General features: G+C 39.8%; 2 protein-coding genes across 2 annotated transcripts; one reads left to right on the top strand and one right to left on the bottom strand.

Annotated features, from left to right (window-relative positions):
- Positions 1–2,698: 2,698 nt before the first annotated feature.
- Positions 2,699–14,954, top strand: LOC128738574 (phospholipid-transporting ATPase ABCA3-like). Its single transcript, XM_053833820.1, has 10 exons — positions 2,699–2,810; positions 2,883–3,175; positions 3,238–3,439; positions 3,499–3,777; positions 3,853–4,240; positions 4,295–5,684; positions 12,101–12,551; positions 12,605–13,454; positions 13,513–14,566; positions 14,622–14,954. The coding sequence occupies exons 2-10, from the start codon at positions 2,964–2,966 to the stop codon at positions 14,800–14,802; spliced, it is 5,007 nt and encodes a 1,668-aa protein (XP_053689795.1). The 5' UTR covers positions 2,699–2,810; positions 2,883–2,963; the 3' UTR covers positions 14,803–14,954.
- LOC128738575 (uncharacterized) lies at positions 14,681–16,620 on the bottom strand. Its single transcript, XM_053833821.1, has 3 exons — positions 16,339–16,620; positions 15,192–16,280; positions 14,681–15,127 (listed from the first exon to the last, which is right to left on the bottom strand). Exons 1-3 carry the CDS (start codon positions 16,366–16,368, stop codon positions 14,966–14,968), a joined length of 1,281 nt encoding a protein of 426 aa, XP_053689796.1. The 5' UTR covers positions 16,369–16,620; the 3' UTR covers positions 14,681–14,965.
- Between the last annotated feature and the right edge of the window lie 2,866 nt (positions 16,621–19,486).

Here is a 19,486-nt window from a genome sequence, read left to right as displayed (position 1 = left end):
TAACAGTTTTATTATGGTTTTCTAGCTAGCTATAAGTGTGTTTGGACTTGTATCCTCTTGGTATTGCGCAATACCACAATAAACCCAGAGGTAATGATTAATACCGCAATAAAACCTTTATAAAATTCAAGTAAAACCAAGTGGCTTTAGAATTGTTACTTGGGTAATTTAAACTAATTTTTGCTTTTTCTCTGGAAATTTCAGATGCTTTGAATAAACACTCTAATATAGGACGAATATATTATACCGTGTATAAACTTCCAGTTTTAAGGAGGGGGAGGGGGTGGGATAGGTCACATGTTCTGCGTCCGCGGGTTCTCGAACGAATGTAATGGTTAATTTTGTTAAATGATCAAATAGGTATGCCCCCTTAAGATACACCCCTTCATATATCGCCCCCTTGTTAACCCTAGAAACGCTACTTGCTATATAAAGGCTGTCCATTGACTACGAATTAATTTTTAGTTATTTTAGACCTCCCCGGGTAATTTTCGTTCATACTTTTTGTATGATGCGTTGTTTTTGGCCGACCCCCTGCCCCTAATAGTCCACTTAGTTCATGGATGGCCCCATATGAACTACTTTATACAGTAAACTCTCGGAAAAGTTAATCGATTGGGGAATGGGTCGATTAACTTTTCCGAAATATTAACTTTTCCGAGTAGTCCTAAAAATCATTGAAAAAGATAAATACAAAAGCGAAAAATGCACTCCGGGATATAGGATACACATTTTTATGTATTTTGAAATTGTAATGAAAAGAAATATGTAGCAAGATCTTTATGAAATAATACTTAGTTCCTTTCAGTAAGTTTACAATAGTCGATTACACTAGTTTACTTTTGTTTTTTTTTCGTATAGTCTGCGACTACGTTTTGATAATGTTAGCGCTTGTTTTTAGTTTCTTGCTGTTCATTCTTTTGCATTTAAAATTCAATCTGAGTTTACGCTTTTCAGTATGTTATCAATAATCCTGAAGTAACTTTGTGTAACTAGCAAATAGTTCAATACGCTATTGTTGCAACTATCCGGTACATGAGTTTAATTTAATGCCAGTTATAATGCGACTCTGCATGACTCTGTATGACTGTGGAAAGGTGACAATAAACCGAAAAATGAGAAATAAAGATAGAAGGTAAACACACGTGTGTGTACGAACGCTTGGACAACCAATAAATTCAAACTCTCAGAAAAGTTAAGGTAAAAATTAACTTTTTAGAGCGTTGCATGAGAGCTGATATTCGCTTAACTTTTCTGAACAATTAACTTTTTAGAGAGTTAACTTTTCCGAGATTCTACTGTACTGATATTCATGTGTATTGTTTATAAACATGCTAATGTTCACTGTTTATGTTTTTAGCCTAGCTTTATGTTTTTGGCACAATGTCACCCCCTAGAAGGGGTGAGATTGTGCCAAAGTTCATGCACTTCCAGTAAAATTAGGTTTCATTGTAACTAAACCATCTCTACGGTAGTTGTTAATGGAACAATTTAGTATATATTGATAGGTTTGAAATCAACTTAGTTCCTAAATTACTAAAGAACAAAAACATATGCTTTTTTGGCACAATCTCGCCCCGGATGACGGTATTTGTTTTAAAATCCTTCAGAACGTTAATTTTATAGAAGCTTTCAATAGTTGTATCTTAAAATGAAGACTAAATTATAATTTCCCGAATAAATTTTCCATTTGATTTTTTTTATGTGACGTCACATAACTTCATACCCCCCCCTCCCCCCTACGTCACAAATCGTCACGATTAGGTCAACCCCCCTCCCCCTATAAGCGTGACGTACTTTATGGATGGCCCCTAACTGCTAAAATGAATCATCTAAGGTTGAACTTCTCAGAAACTTGCAAAACTCGAGATTATGATAAAGATCATCCGAGATACATGATTTATGTACAACACAGTTGTGGCAATACGAAGTTTGTCGGGTCAGCTGGTATACTAAATAAATGTGATCTTAAATTACCGCCTTGAGGTACAAAAGATTTATAGGTGAACACGGACGATAATTTATACCGAACTTTCACTTTCAGAACCCTATCTTACACATATGATATGTAGTAGTATGAGTATGTTCCATTTCAGTAATACAATAAGAAGTACATTTTAGAAGGTTTTGTTATCACAGAGCGGCCCGTCTTGAAGTCATCATTTGGAGGCAGCAGATAAACTTATAATACCATGATAGTTTGTGACACTTTTGTAAGTCAATTTTTGCTTGAATAAAATATAAACTGTAACGTAAATTTTAAAATAAAATTAAAGATTTAATTTTAATTTCATATTTTCTAACGCAGTATGGAACAACACAGCGTTATAATGACGGTATATATAAAACGAAGATTGCACGCTTCCCCACTTTACGCACACTTCCGAGCGCCATGTGCTTGCTCGTGAACTTGCGCTTCTAATGACTGCGCTACATCGGCTGTACGTTCAGTTCATGCTGTGATATGCTGCTAGAGTAACCGCCCAATTGTATGTGTAGTGAACTGCGACTCACATTGACATGCTGCTGTTACCGGTAACGTGCTATGTTTTGTACAATATATCTAGCTATGTACGTTAAGCCGAGCTCGCGATGCCATTCTAAACAAGATTCACGAGGGTTGTGCTTGTTCGGTGGTTTGTTTGTGATTCACATGTCTCTATCGTAGCATCGTAACGTCAATGGGAGCAAAAAAGAACAGTGGATAAAAAGTGAATCATGTTGTGTTGAGAATTTGGCAAAGCTACGATTTTTTCTCGGTAAAACGTATTTTGTCATTGTTTTCCGAGATTACGCAATTAATAACGCAAGTAAGTTATAGAGAAAAAGTCAATTGAGATAATTATCTGCGAAGAAATAATTATTTACTTCCTGTTTTCTAGCGATCAGTTCGAGGAATTGCAGTATCAGTATTTGTGCAACTTTGCAATTAATTTTTCGCCTTGGTCCATACGGTATAGACTATGGGATCTTCCGATTGGGAAAAATTCAAACTGCTGTTATGGAAGAACTGGATAATACAGAAAAGGCATTATGTGCAAACCATATTTGAGATTATGATACCAGTGCTGGCATGTTCTCTACTGATACTGGTTAGGGGATTGGTAAATCCATCCACCTATAGTAAACCTGTTATATTTGATAGCCTCAACGTCAGTAGTATTGCTGGTATAAGGTAGGATGATAATATTGAATCGAAAGTAATCTCAATCAATGAAATTCGACTCATATTTTAAGGACAATGGTGACTAACTACCCGATTGAATTGACATTGGCTTTTGCTCCAAATAATTCTATACTCCAAGTGGTGATGAAAAAGGCAGCCCGGACATTAGGAACCGATGTTCGAATTAAAGCATTTAACGATACCGAAAGCATGTACAATTTTCTGATTACCAACAACATTCTTGCGGGAATTGAATTCAACGATTCCATGGCGGTAAAAACATCATCAGATGTTATCAGCTAATACAAAAATAAAATTATGTAATATTGCAGAACATAACTCAGCTTCCGGACGAAATGACTTTCGCTCTTCGTTTTCCCAGTGAAATGCGAACCACTAGACTGCCCGGCGCCGAGTTCTGGGCGAATTGGCGAACGTTCCTAACCTTTCCACCCTTTCAGACGTACGGTGCCAGAGCGGTTAATTACAGCGACGGCGGATACCCTGCCAATTATTATGCCGAAGGCTTTGCTTCCGTGCAGAATGCTATAACACGAGCTTTGTTAGAAATGAAAAACAATTCCGTCGCATTGCCAGTTGTTGGACTAGAGGTAGAATTTATTTCAAAAGTCATCTGGTCATAAAGTGCAACATAAAATGTCCTGTTTAATTTTATTTTCTTCCAGCGCTTTCCATACCCACCGTTCTATAACGATCCCCTGCTGAGAGGATTGGAAAATCTTTTTCCAGCCATAATAATGATAGCATTTTTCTACTCCTGCATAAATACGGTTAAATTTATTACGCTCGAAAAGGAGCGACAGCTGAAGGAAACGATGAAAATAATGGGTCTCAATGGCTGGCTCCATTGGATGGCTTGGTTCGTGAAAACGCTTATCCTGCTAACGATCTCAATTTCACTCATTACTGTATTACTGTGCGCCAGCCTCACTACGAATACTGATATTGCCATTTTCGAATTTTCGAATTGGCTTTTGATATGGACTTTCCTGTTTATTTATAGTATAACGACGATCATGTTCTGTTTCATGCTGAGTACGTTCTTTTCGAAAGGTAGGTTATTTCATCATCATATCGTAGTTTTAATTAACGAAAATTATTTTACAGCCAACATAGCATCCGGTGTTTCCGGCATTATCTGGTTCTACTCACTAACGCCTTATAACTTAACGTTTGGAAATTATGACCGAATGTCGCTGAGCGCCAAGTTGGCATCCAGTCTGTGGTGTAACACTGCGATGGGTTACGGGTTCATGCTATTGATGAAACACGAAGGAACCTCGATTGGTTTGCAGTGGTCTAACCTTTTTTCGCCGGTAACCGTCGATGACCAGCTTACGATAGTGCACGTAATGACGATGCTGCTAGTAGATGCTCTATTGTATTTGCTCGTTGCTCTGTATGTAGAACAAATCGCTCCAGGAGAGTTTGGAATTGCAAAGAAATGGAATTTTATTTTTACGAAAGATTTCTGGCAATCGAACACTGCTTACAACATGCGGAGAAATCCCGCCGACAGACAACAACTTCGGCATCGTGAACTCAATACAGAGGAAGAACCAACCGACAAACATGCGGGTATTAAGATTTTGGGCCTAACAAAGGTGTACAAAGGAGCTAGAGTTGCTGTGAATGATTTGACTTTAAATTTTTACGAGGATCAAATATCGGTTCTTCTCGGTCACAATGGTGCTGGGAAAACAACCACGATGTCAATGCTGACAGGAATGTTTTCGCCAACGTCAGGAACCGCAGTGGTTAATGGTTTCGATATTCGTTACGATATCCAACGGTTAAGGGATTCTTTAGGACTGTGTCCGCAGCATAACGTTCTGTTTGATGAACTAACAGTCGCAGAACACTTAGGATTCTTTTCGAAACTGAAAGGATTAACGGGGAGTGCTGTTGATTTAGAAATCGACAAGTATATTAGTTTGTTAGAGCTGGAAGACAAACGAAATGCACAATCGCACACATTGTCCGGTGGCATGAAAAGAAAGCTTTCGGTGGCGATTGCTTTATGTGGAGGTTCCAAAGTGGTATTGTGTGACGAGCCCACCTCTGGGATGGATCCCGCAGCTAGGCGGGTATTGTGGAATTTGCTACAGAAAGAAAAAGCAGGACGAACCATTCTGCTCTCTACACATTTCATGGATGAAGCCGACATTTTGGGAGATCGGGTAGCGATAATGGCCGAAGGATGTTTGAAAGCTGTTGGGTCACCGTTCTTTCTAAAGAGGAAATTCGGTCGAGGTTATAGGCTCGTGTGTGTTACTAAGGCTGGCTGTGATCCGTCGAATTTAACTTGGTTGTTGCGAAAATACATTCCGAACATCAAAGTAGAAACCGATATTGGAACTGAGTTGAGTTATGTTTTGAACAAGGAGTACCTGCATCTGTACCAAAAAATGCTGGCTGATTTGGAAGAACACACTGCGCAATGTGGCATATCCAGCTACGGTATATCGTTGTCCACTTTAGAGGAAGTTTTTATGAGGTGTGTATTTTTTGCACATAGTTTACATATACATACATATTAGCTGTAGAACTTTGCAACTTTGCTACTCAAAATTTAAATAACTCTTCTTTGGCGTATATAGCGTAGCACTATTATTTTTTTTGTTATATTATAGTCACTTTAACAGCTTGGGTCATTCGTGACTTCTGCGGGGTTGGGATTTGAACCCGCACTATTATTGAGCCGCAACCGTCACAGTATGGTACGAATGTGTCGTCTGTGTTTGAAAAGTTGAAAAATCATGAAAAAGATACCTCAAAGAAAACTGCAAGTAAATCTTCAAAAAAATTTCATTAAATTTCATACAATTCAGAATCATAGTACGTGAATCTTTGTTCGTACTGGGAACGATCTTAATCCTCTGCTTTACCTTAATCATTCTAATAATTGTAACTTGAATTTAAATAATTCATTAAAGTCGAATTTAACCTAACAAACGTGTCGGCATCAGCATAGTCGTTAAGATTAGCGCACGTCAACTACGGAAGAATGAAAACAAAGTTTGTCGTTCCGGTGCATCGGAACGCCTGCGCGGATTTGCCAGACTTTGCTGAAGAAAAATCCTATTTGTATTTTAATAACTAAAAAAGCAAATTTTAGCAAAAAAGGGGTGTAATTTCGCTTCAAAATTAGCAAGAAAGCATAATGTAATCAAATTTTAATTCAAATTTTAGTTTGAATCAATTTAAACCGAAATTTCTGCTTCATTTGAATATTTGCTAGTATTAAATGTTTGTTAGTCTTGCTGAAAAGTATAAATTAATTGCGCTATGTACTATATTATATGTACTATTTCGCTGTGTACGGCAAAGTTAAAAGTGCTTTGTTTTCTTTTCTTCATATTCGTCGCTTTTTTGTTATTTTTCTTCGACATTTTTGTCGTCTTTTCATGATATTTTTGCCATATTTTCGTCGTCTTTGTATTGTTTTTGACCTCTGTTTTTGGCATTTTTGTCGCTGTTATCGACGGCTTTACACGGCTTTACGATGGCTATTGTAACGCGAGAGAGTAAGAGAAGCACAGTACACTCAAGTCGCCTTTTACGCAAAGGATACGTTCCGCGTAAATCAAAACCGCGTGAATTCCATATTTCGCATAAAAAACCTTGTAAATTCAAACCTACGTGTCAAAATAAACGTTTTGAGGACTTTCTGCGTAAATTTCAATATTCGCGTAAAAACAAACCATCAGACATTCTGCTATCTGCACACTCGTGAACGCAGAGCCTCATTTCGTCTTTCTCGATTGCCCACTCGCGAGTCAAATAACTCGCGAGCACTCAGAGTTGCCCATTTGCATTACTTTTTCTTTTCTTCTTCGTCTTCGCCGTCGATTTTACTCACGGGCGGGAATGCGAGCCGTCACGAGTAATCGGTATCAGCAGCACGGGCTGCAATGGAGAACGAGAACGACGACCGTTGCTGTTAGCTAAATACACACTCGCGAAAATTCGTCGCAGTGCATGAATAATTAAGAGCGAAAGTCCGAAAGGGGAGCTTATGCCAGGGTGTTCGTTAGAAAGAGTGCACGTGTGTGAGAAAATTAGATCACACGAGTGTGGGCTTCGCAACACTGTAGAGTAAAGCAAATTAATGAAAATAGACCACAGAATCACTGTCAAAACGTGCGAAGAAATAGAACGAAAATATTATTGCACCTTTTCCCGTACTTCAACCAGTCAAGTATCACTTAAAGAAATATTCATCTTTTGCCGTAAACTTTATGAACCCTACTAGCACAGTTGTTATAAACTAGTTGTGGCAACCGATTAATGACTAATTTCAATCATAAATAGATTGCAGCAACCAGAAATGATAAAAGTGCTGCTTGGGAAAATACGTGGATACAAGCGCTTGGTCCGTAGGTCCATAGAAAATTCTTACGTTGCATTACAGATAAATCCGTACATCAGGCATCACAATGGGCCGTATGAATGAAAGAGTAAGAGCAAACTCTCCCATAAGATTTACGCGGGAAAAGCAAAACAAACTGTTTTTTTCACCGCCAATTCACCGTGCTAAGCAAAAAAAATAAGAAAAATGACTTACGACAGAAAGCAATGCTGGTCATCATTTCCTTGTTGTCTAATTCTGTTATTATTCTTGCGTTTAGCGCGAGTCTGGATAAAGAGGACCCAACTAACAATTCTAAAATCGCTTGGTTTATTTTAATTTTATAAAGGTGTTATTGCGATATGGAACATTACCTCTGGTTTATCATGGTGTTGCGCAATACCAAGATGATACAATTCAAAAACTATTTATAGCCAGCTATAAAACCAAAATAAAACTGTTAATAAAGTAAATTTATTGTTCACTCACTCGGGGCCCCTTGTCACTCAGTCACTTGTACATCTGTTTTCGTAACGAAAACTCTCATAATGCAAGAAACAAAACCCTTTTTTTCATTTGAATATGTCTACTCCCTTTGTCAGTTCCGCTCAGGTTGTCCCCCAACTTCTTGTAAATCTGTTTTCGTCTCGGTAATCCCTATAAATCGACACAAAGCCTTTTTTACGTTTTTGAATCTCTCTTTTTAATGGCCACCTTATTCCCCTTTCAGAAATAAAACAACTTGTACAACTGCTATCGTTCCAAATGCAAGAGAAATGCGCCCCTTTACCCATTTCAACATGTCTCTCCCCTTGTAAGAGACCATCTCCCTCTTTCGTCAACCACCGGTGCTGATTCTTTTATGCCAAAAAACGTGTGTTTGACAAACGACGTTTAATGAAGAACAGTTCAGAAGCTCTGGAGCAATGGCGGAACATACATTCATACTCACGTCAAGGAACATTTTGTGCCAAGTTTGATGAAGAATTGTCCAGCCATTTCGGAGTTATGGCTGGATCACTGTTATGAACCCCCTCCCCCTGTTATGAGCTCCCCTCTTTAACCCCCTGAGTTCGGATTCCGTTCTGCCGAGGAACATGTGTGCCAAGTTTGGTGCAGATCGGTCAAGGCGTTCTGGAGTTATGGTGGAACATATAAACATACTCACGCTCACTTATATATATACTAGCTGACCCGACAAACTTCGTATTGCCACAAATTAACCTGTGTTGTACATAAATCATGAATCTCGGATGATCTTTGTCACTTCTCGAGTTTTGCAAGCCCCCCAGTGGGCGGCGCCTCCGACGGCGGGTCACCGGCAACACTCGCGACCGGCTCGTCCTGAATGATCTAGTGTTACTATAGATAGTTTTTGTGGTCTTGTTATTGATTAATGTTTAATGGAAGAGTCTCGAATTTCTCAAGTTGGATTAGTTTTTGAGTTTCGCAAAAATTTCTGTTTTATTTGTATGAGAGTCCATATCCCCCTACCACAGGGGTGAGAGGTCTCTAACTATCATAAAATAAATTCAAGACTCAAAAATCTCCTACATGCTAAATTTGGTTCCATTTGCTTGATTAGTACTCAAATTATAAGGAAATTTGTATTTCATTTGTATGGGAGCCCACCCTCTTAAAAGGGAAAGGGGTCGTAATACACCACAGAAAAAAATTCTGCCATCTTAAACTCTCACATGCCAAATTTGGTTCCATTTGCTTGATTAGTTCTAAAGTTATGAGCAAATTTGTATTTTGTTTGAATGGAAACCCCCCCCCCCCTCCTAAAAAGGTAAGAAGTCCTAATTCATCATGGGAAAAATGGTTGCCTCCAAAAACACCCACATGCCAAATATAGTTCCATTTGCTTGATTAGTTCTCGAATTATGAGGAAATTTGTATTTCATTTGTGTAGAAGCCCCCCCTCTTGAAGTGTGGAAGGATCCTAATTCACCGTAGAAAATATTTTTGCCTCCAAAAACCTCCACATGCCGAATTTGGTTCTATTTGCTTGATTAGTTCTCGAGTTATGGGAAAATTTGTATTTCATTTGTATTGGAGCCCCCCCTCCTAATGTGGGAAGAGGTCCTAATTCATCACAGAAAAAATTCTTGCCTCCAAAAACACCTACACGCCAAATTTGGTTCCATTTGCTGGATTAGTTCTCGAGTTATGAGGAAATTTGTATTTCGTTTGTATAGGACCCCCCCTCCTAAAGTGGGGAGGGGTCCCAATTCATCATTGAAAAAAAAAATTGTCTCCAAAAACACACACATGCCAAATTTTTTTCAATTCGCTTGATTAGTTCTCGAGTTATGAGGAAATTTGTATTTCATTTGTACAGGAGCCCCTCCTCTTAAAGTGGGGAGGGGTCCTAATTCACCATAGAAAATTTTCTTGCTCTCGAAAACCTTCACGTGCCAAATTTGGTTGCATTTGCTTGATTAGTTCTCGAGTTATGAGGAAATTTGTATGGAAGCCCCCCCTCTTAAAGGGGAGAGGAGTTACAATTCCCCTTATAAAGAGGGAGGGGTCTCAATTTACCATAGAATAAATTCTTGTCACCGAAAACACCCACATGCCAAATTTGGTTCTATTTGCTTGATTATATCTCGAGTTATGAGGAAATTTGTATTTCATTTGTATAGGAGCCCCCCCTCCTAAAGTGGGGAGAGGTTCTTATTTATCATAGAAAACATTCTTGCCTCCAAAAACACCTACATGCCAAATTTGGTTCCATTTGCTGGATTAGCTCTCGAGTTATAAGGAAATTTGTATTTCGTTTGTATAGGAGCCCCCCCCTCTTAAAGTGGGGAGGGGTCCCAATTCATCATAGAAAAAAATTTTGTCTTCAAAAACACACACATGCCAAATTTGGTTCCATTTGCTTGATTAGTTCTCGAGTTATGAGGAAATTGGTATTTCATTTGTACAGGAGCCCCCCCTCTTAAAGTGAGGAGGGGTCCTAATTCAACATAGAAAATTTTCTTGCCCTCGAAAACCTTCACATGCCAAATTTGGTTCCATTTGCTTGATTAGTTCTCGAGTTATGAGGAAATTTGTATGGAAATCCCCCCTCTTAAAGGGGAGAGGAGTTATAATTCCCCTTATAAAGAGGGGAGGGGTCTCAAATTACCCTAGAATAAATTCTTGTCACTGAAAACACCCACATGCCAAATTTGGTTCTATTTGCTTGATTAGTTCTCGAGTTATGCAGAAATTTGTGTTTCATTTGTATGGGAGCCCCCCCTCTTAGTGGGGGGAGGGGTCTCTAACCATCACTAAAACCTTTCCTGGCCCCAAAAACCTCTACATGCAAATTTTCACGCCGATTGGTTCAGTAGTTTTTGATTCTATAAGGAACACAGAACAGACAGACAGACAGACAGACAGACAGACAGACAGACAGACAGACAGACAGACAGACAGACAGACAGACAGACAGACAGACAGAAATCCTTCTTTATAGGTATAGATAGATTAGAACTCAACACCGAAATCATTTTTTTTAATGCGATGCTATATTCCCGTTTTTAAGCACTTTTTTGGTCGCCAAACAACAATTCATCAACACAAACTGTGGGTTGCAGAGAGGAAGTTATTATTATTTATCGGTTTTCATGTCAGAATGCAACTAGAATAATTTTGCTAGGAACTCAGATTGTCTAATAATATATATTTATTTTATTTAAAAAACTGCTTTTCAAAAATTGCATAATTATGATGGCGCGTTAATTTCAGCTACTTATCATTGCAATATGCACGATAAAATTTAATGCGCATATGCTGCATAACTATGGAGACTGCTGAAAATTTATTATATATTCTATATTTTATTATAGTCGCAGTAAATATATTTTCAAGTTAATAAAGCTGTCTGGAACATTTAGCATTATACAAAGCAACGTTTATGCTTTATTGCTTTCTCGAACAAAACGAAAAGCTTCATTAGATTAAGGCGGTTGTCGAGAAGCAGCGAAAAGCATAATCGGTTTTATTACTGTATTCAGTAGTGCGTAATAAATCAACTTGAGCTTATGACCTGACTTTTCTAGAGGTTATGAAAATCTTCTGAAGAGTGTCGTTCATTGGAATTGGTCATGAAAACCAGTAGAGGAACGTAATAAACCTTTATTTCCTGCTTGGGTAATGCCACCAGTTCAGAAATCTTTTCAAAATATCTCTTCTACCAGCACGCTGAGTAGAAGAGTTGAGACCACTAACGACACCACATAGTTTTACTAAGGACAGCCCCACATTAAAGGGTAGCATGGTCAAAAATCGTAGTGATAAGAAGCTAGATCTGGCCAAAACAGCACGGAGCAACTGCGGCTCCTAAAAAAAAATAAAAAAAGCAATATGTGTTCTATAAAATATTAATTCATATAAATATTTGTTACCATTTTTTGACTGGTGGGTTGTTCAAATTTCAACTTCTGTTTCGTGGTTCCACTCTTTAGGTGCTTGAGGGCAATTGATCACCGTCAGTCGCAGTATTTTTTCGAAATAAAATTTTCCGCAAAAAACGAAAATTTCTGCTATCATGATGGCTTTCGTTTCAGATTGGGAAGCGACCAAGACGTGGATGAGGATAACGATGGCACTAATAAAAAAGCTCAACAAAATGGTACTGCCGAACCAAATTTCGATCAACTTGAGCATCATTATTCTTTGATGACGGGCAGACGTCTAGCACTAAACCAAATAAAAGCTATGTTTTTGAAAAAATACCTCAGCTTTATCAGAGCTTGGAAAATCTCATCGCTACAAACTACTCTCTCGATGTTCTACATCATAATGATAATAGCCATCGTTCGGTCTTTCCCCAACAATGTTGTGCTGCCACCATTGGAGATTTCGTTCAATGCTTACAAAAAAACTGTGACAGTTCTTCAAACGACGAACACAAATGGTTCAATTTTTACCAGTTATATGAACTTATTTAAAAATCTGTCTAATACTAACGAGCTGACCGTAATAACGTCACCTTTTACGGAGTACATACTGAATAAGGTAACTTTCTATATTTATATTTAATTCTGATGTTAAAATATTTACATTTTCAGTCAATCGAGAACATCAAGGCCGTAGATAACACCTACATGGTCGGTGCAACGCTGGACGAAGCAAACCGAAATCTAACCGCCTGGTTTAACAACAAAGCTTACCACACGGCTCCGCTATCTTTGAACTTAATTTATAACGCAATATTGCAAACATTTTGTAACAGCTGTGACTTAAAAGTATTTAACAAGCCTTTACCCTATAGTTCACGGGTCAGATTTTTGCGACTGCAGGCGGGTAGCAATATGGGATTCCAGCTGGCATTCAACACCGGATTTGCGATGGCCTTCGTGGGTGCTATGTATATTATGTTCTACATTAAAGAACGTGCTTCCGGAGCCAAGTTGTTACAGTTTGTTAGCGGTGTTCAGGCAGCGACGTTTTGGATTGTGTCCTTCCTGTGGGATTATTTGGTTTTCATTGTGGCGATGATGCTGTACATCGTGACGCTGGCGGCATTCCAGGAAGAAGGCTGGTCATCGGCTGCCGAATTGTGGCGCGTCATCTTGGTGATGCTTTGCTTCGCTTGCGCAGTGATTCCCTTCACCTATGTGTGGTCATACTTTTTCCAAGTTCCTTCAACTGGCTTTATTAAGATGCTGATATTTAACATTTTTACCGGAACTGTGATTTTTACGTGTATATTTCTACTTAAATACAGTGAGTTTAACTTGAAAGATGTAGCGGAAACTCTGGAATGGATTTACCTTATATTTCCGCATTTCGCTCTGAGCCATAGTTTGAACAACATCAATCTGGCTTTGACGATCCAGCAAATTTGCAAAGCGCATTGCGAAGCGATGCCCTTTTGCAGCGAGGAACTTTTGTGCAGTTTTGATAAGCGATGTTGTGGTAAACTTATCCAATTATAATAAGAAATTCGTATTAAATTGTTTTTTTCTTCTTCCAGATACTGACATTTACTCCTTCCAATCGAATGGTATAAGCCGTAATTTAGTGTATATGCTAGGAGTTGGAGTAATATCATTTGCCTTTATACTAATCAAGGAAATGAGGTTGCTTGAGTGCAGAATTAAATGTCGCATACCTTGGGAAAGTGCAGCGATAGAATCGACCGCAGGATCCAGGGAAACCATACCTATTAATGAAGATTCCGATGTAGCAGATGAACGTCACCGGGTGGCTCATTTTCAAGATTCCGATTTTGACCGACACTCTCTGGTATTAAGAGATGTTTCGAAAAATTACGGATCCTTTCCAGCAGTTAGTAGAATTTCGCTGGCCGTTGAAGACTACGAATGTTTCGGTTTACTTGGAGTGAATGGTGCCGGCAAAACGTCGACATTCAAAATGTTAACAGGCGATGAAAAACTATCCTCCGGTGATGCTTGGGTCCGTGGCATGAGCATTAAAACTCAAATGAATGAAGTGAACCGGCTGATAGGATACTGTCCGCAGTTTGATGCGGTTCTTGAAGATCTAACAGGTTACGAAACACTGAGAATGTACGGACTTTTAAGAGGTGTTCCGAATGTTATGATGGACACAATCATCCACAAGCTGGCTATAGATCTTAATTTCGCAAAGCATCTCGATAAACAAATCAAGTCCTATAGTGGAGGAAATAAGCGGAAATTAAGTACTGCTCTTGCCTTGATTGGAAATCCGGATGTTATCTATCTGGATGAACCTACGACGGGAATGGATCCGGGCGCCAAACGAAACTTCTGGAATGTGATTTGCAGAATTAGGCAAAACGGAAAAGCAATAGTTCTAACATCACACAGTATGGAGGAGTGCGAAGCTCTTTGCACGCGAATCGCAATCATGGTAAACGGCGAATTTAAGTGCCTTGGATCGTCTCAACATTTAAAAAATAAATTCACTGATGGATTCTTTTTAACGATCAAACTTTCGAAATGTGATAATAATGATGATCCTAACGATCATACGAGTCTAGTCATGCAGTATATTGAAGAGAATTTCGATGGAGCTCTACTGAAGTACAGAGATAATAACAAGTTGCAACATTTTATTTTAACTTTACTATATTTACAGAGAACAATACCAAGATTACTTAATGTATCACATAACGAAAACATCCCTAAAATGGTCGTCGATGTTCGGGCTGATGGAGCAGGCCAAACGACAATACAATATTGAGGACTACGCTTTAGGGCAAACTTCTCTCGAACAAGTGTTCTTGGCATTAGTCGCTTTTCAGCGAGCAAGTGATTAAAACTGTGTTAACAGAAATCTTAAGTATTATATCTTAGAATAGCTAAAACGCAATAGGTACTTCAATATTCGATGGATCTGATTTATGTTCTCGGGTGCTACACACACAACTGAATAAGCTGCAATAAATATTTATAAACAAACAAGGAAGCTGCAAGCACAGTTCACAACCTGAACCGTACTTCATCGAACGAAATAAACATTCTGGGATTCATTCGTCTTATTTTATCTACCTCACGCAACGTGAATCCTGGACAGTCGACTATTTTCAGACGTTGCAATGCGGGAAATCTTTTTACTATTATTTGCAGATGGTTCTCCAGTAACTTTAAAGTGAAAGTGAAAATAAATTGATAAACATTTCCACTCAAAATTTAATTTATCACTTACCCTCTTGTAATGAGTAACGGACATGGTTACCACATTGTAGGTTGGAGTCAACTTGAGCACTTCAGGATAAAATTTAACATTGTGCAGTGCTAATGAACGCAAATTATCGAGCAGCATCAGATTTTCGAATGCATATACAAAGGTGCCAGCACCCGTGGTTTCCGATCCCAACGTTAGTTGCTTCAGGTTCGGAGGTTTCGTATTCAGTAAGTTAACTTTTTCCGCAGCAATGGTCATCTTTTCCAGATGAATCAATTTGCTAACGTTTGATAGCTCTATCGTGCCTTCGCATACTTCCAATTTCAGTTCAACTAAATTTGGTACGCTCTCGTAGATTTCCTGCATAACATAACTATCGATAAATTTAACCAAAAGATGTAGTCTCGTTAGCTGTTTGAGCCTTCGGAAAAACGCTATACTGATATCCTGTTCGCTTTTGATCATTCCTTTCAAGCTCCTGTCAACGGTGAGCTCTATCAATCGAGGAAACTTTAAATTGTAGAAATAATATCCATCCTTAGAGTCAAAAACTACCGTCAACTTAATCAATTGCTCGGCGAATTGATGCAATATATCCATGTGTTCTTCGGAGCGTACCAAGAGCGAAAGCTCGGTTAGATTGGGTGCACCAACTCTAAAATATTCGACATGAGCAGCTTCGAGCTTCAATATCTTCAGGTTATTTAGAAACACTAAACACACTCCTCTGTCCGTCTTGCACGTTCCCGAAAGATGCAACTCGCTGACATCTTCCAAGCTAAAGAAAAGATTATCCAAAACCCATCCCAACTGCTGGTCAGAGCTACGATTATCCAAACGCAAAAACGTTGGTCTTGGATTAAAACCATTGATGAGCCTTAGATTTTTCATCATTTCATTAAAAAATTGGCTTTCAAGTTTCAACGACAAAGCTGGATAGGTCCTGGAGAATGTCATCTTTGCGTCCAGCAGTCGACAACCCTCGATGTGAACGATAACATTTTTTCGCAAATATTGATCGGACAAAAGAACATTATTCCAGCGAGTGCAAACAGGAGAAAGTTTCCTGCGGTTTTTGAAATCCATATACTGGAAAATGTTCTCCAGAATCTGCAATAGAAGAGGCGCATTATTCGTCAACACCAAGACAGGGTAAAAATATACAAACCTCATTAGGAAGCAATTCGAAACAAGCCATGGCATGCGAAAGGTGCACGACCTAAACTACGCCTGGACGCTCGCTATCAGGTGTAAAAACCAAATCCACACGCATGGATTGAAAGCGATAATAGACAGACATTCATGTTAATGTATCATCAGCAAGCATCACATGATAGGTTTTGTTTTCATTTCTAAACCACAGTATCATACTGTCATTTTCGCTCGATCTGATACTACTGTAACTAATGCACAATCAGAGTTAATATTCGCTTTTGCAATAATGCAGAAGTGATTTTTTTTTCCTAGATAATTGATCGGAATCAGTCAGTGTGTGGCTCTGATGAACAGTAAAGCTAGACTAAGTTAGACTAGACTAAACACGCGAATGCAAGCCTTTCCACCGGGAGATAAAACAATCTCACATTATTCGAGAGTTCACTCAAATCTTAAAATATTCTCTCGGGGGTTACGAATTTTGATTCTCTGTTTGCGTATTTTTTTCTGCTGCGCTATTATTAAAAAATTGACTTTTGAATGAACAAAATGTTTCAAGCCTAATTTCAAATTTTTAAAGTTGTCAAACAACCGAATTTTTTTGAGTGTTAAATCTTAAATAATGAAGAAAAAGCTTTCTATTTAACTCTACAGAACATTCGCATTAATTATATTTTATTTTATAATTTTACTTACGCATATTATCTGAAAAATTACTTCCCTATTCACAATACCAAAAACCTCAACCGCTTGTCGATACTAGTGATCTGGAGAACAATATCTATCTTGCAATTTATTTGCTACATTTGCCTGGAAAGCTTCTACAGAAATTATAAAAGGATTTCCCATTGGTGCTCTTTTGGTTTGTTTATAGAAGTTACCTCCAAATGTGAAATTTTGTATAATTTTCCTCCCTATAAACATTTAGCCAGCCGTTCGGTACTATCAGTTTAATTTTTTCTAATTGTTCTCTCTGGCATGCCGGACTGTAACGGTGCAACTAGAGGTGGCATTCGTTGCAGTCATTCATTTAAAGGGTATTACGGTCAAAATTTGGTTGATTTAAATTTGGGCTTCAAATGGTGAGTTGACAACCTGGAAGGAGCGTCAAACACAGCTCTGGTCCTCACAAGCTCCCGCCTCACGCCTCCACGAGTCATATGATACCAAATGCGGCGTAGCCCGGGCAATGTTGTCAATCTGACAATAGCGAAGTGAGGAGGTGCGACGCGAATATTGGCGCGGTAACCATAGCATGGCGGTAGAGGAAATGCTTCGTCAAACACTAGCGTCTGTTCACCAAGGGTGTGTATACCACAATAGATCTAACTAATGGTCGCAGTGATCCAGGCTCCCATAAAAAAGGGGGGTGCGGCTCAAACAGCGTCTGTTCTCCATGTTAGGGGCGGCTGATTATTATACTCGTCCTCGTGTCGGCAGGGACTCTAAACAGTGCTGTGCACGATGGTCCTCCGGCGAGACAGGGGGTTAGGGGCAGTCCCAACAAGCCGCCCTGGGAAAAAAGTCACCAGCAACGAAGAAGTAAATAGGGATCGGAACAATCGGCGACGACCTACGCGACGAAATATGGGCTACGATTGGAAACTCGGGACATGGAATTGCAAATCGCTCGGCTTCCCGCGTTGCTATAGGATAATCTATGATGAACTAAATCCCCGAAACTTTGAAGTCGTAGCACTGCAGGAACTTTGCTGGACAGGACAGAAGGTATGGAAAAGCGGGCATCGAGCGGCTATTTTCTACCAGAGCTGTGGCACCACTAACGAGCTGGGAACCGGCTTTATAGTACTAGGAAAAATGCGTCAGCGGGTGATTGGTTGGCAACCGATCAACGCAAGGATGTGCATGTTGAGGATTAAGAGCCGTTTCTTCAATTACAGTATCATCATTGTGCACTGCCCTCCCGAAGGGAGACCCGATACCGAGAAGCATGCGTTCTACGCGCAGCTGGAGCAGGTGTAGGATGGCTGCCCGTGACGGGACGTGAAAATCGTCATCGGTGACATGAACGCGCAGGTAGGACGGGAAGCTATATATAGACCGGTAATCGGGTCAAACAGTCTGCATGCCGCAACGAACGACAACGGCCAACGATGCGTAAATTTTGCAGCTTCCCGCGGTATGGTAGTCCGAAGTACCTTCTTCCCCCGCAAAGATATTCACAAGGCCCCCTGGAGATCACCAGACCAACGAATAGAAAACCAAATTGACCATATTCTAATCGACGGTGAATTCTTCTCTGATGTTATAAACGTTCGCACCTACACGTGTTCGTATAAAACGCGTCGAAGTCGTGCGCCGTGACCCAAAATCGGGCAGCTACGAGTCACCGGAGTTGCCCAGGAATACGCGCGGCAGCTGGAAGCAGCGCTACCAACGGAAGAGCAACTTGACGCAGCAACTCTTGAAAATGGTTGGAAATGCATTAAGACCGCCATCGGTAGTACTAGGTACAATGAATCCGAACCGAAAAAACGATTGGTTCGACGGCGAATGCGAGCAATTAGTGCAGGAGAAGAATGCAGCACGTGCGAGAATGCTGCAACACCGTAGGATGGCGAATGTGGAGCGATATAAACAAGCGCGGAACAGGCAAAACTCGGTCTTCCGGAGGAAAAAGCGCTAACAGGAAGAACGAAATCGCGAGGCGATCGAAGAACTGTACCGTGCTAACGATAACCGGAAGTTCTACGGGAAGCTAAACCGTTCGCGCAAAGGCTATGTGCCGCAGGCCGATATGTGTCGGGACTCAGACGGTAATCTTCTCACGAACGAACGTGAGGTGATCGAGAGGAGGAAGCAGTATTATGACGAGCACCTTAACAGCGATGTAGCTGAACATGAATGTGACGATATGGCAATAGATCTTAGAGCACGTGCAGAAGACGACAGAATACCAGCCCCCGACCTTCAGGAGGTAGCAGAAGAGATCGGACGGCTGAAGAACAATTAAGCGGCTGGGGCTGATCAGCTACCCGGCGAGCTGCTGAAATACGGCGGTGACGCACTGGCTAGAGCGCTGCATTGGGTCATTGTCAAGATTTGGGAGGAGGAGCTACTACCGGAGGAGTGGACGGAAGGCATCGTCTGTCCGATCTACGAAAAGGGCGACAAGTTGGATTGTTGTAATAACCACGCAA

The sequence above is a fragment of the Sabethes cyaneus genome, chromosome 2 (assembly GCF_943734655.1).
Source record: "Sabethes cyaneus chromosome 2, idSabCyanKW18_F2, whole genome shotgun sequence".
Classification (NCBI taxonomy): Eukaryota; Metazoa; Arthropoda; class Insecta; order Diptera; family Culicidae; genus Sabethes; species Sabethes cyaneus.
This window is presented reverse-complemented; position numbering and strand designations above follow the sequence as displayed.

Coding starts and splice junctions, on each gene's coding strand:
- LOC128738574 (XM_053833820.1), top strand. CDS start 2,964: ATGGGATCTTCCGATTGGGAAAAATTCAAACTGCTGTTATGGAAGAAC. Junction 3,440..3,498: donor AATTCAACGATTCCATGGCG/GTAAAAACATCA, acceptor GTAATATTGCAG/AACATAACTCAGCTTCCGGA. Junction 5,685..12,100: donor TTAGAGGAAGTTTTTATGAG/GTGTGTATTTTT, acceptor CTTTCGTTTCAG/ATTGGGAAGCGACCAAGACG.
- LOC128738575 (XM_053833821.1), bottom strand. CDS start 16,368: ATGGCTTGTTTCGAATTGCTTCCTAATGAG. Junction 16,281..16,338: donor TCGAATTGCTTCCTAATGAG/GTTTGTATATTT, acceptor CTTCTATTGCAG/ATTCTGGAGAACATTTTCCA. Junction 15,128..15,191: donor CCGTTACTCATTACAAGAGG/GTAAGTGATAAA, acceptor TTCACTTTAAAG/TTACTGGAGAACCATCTGCA.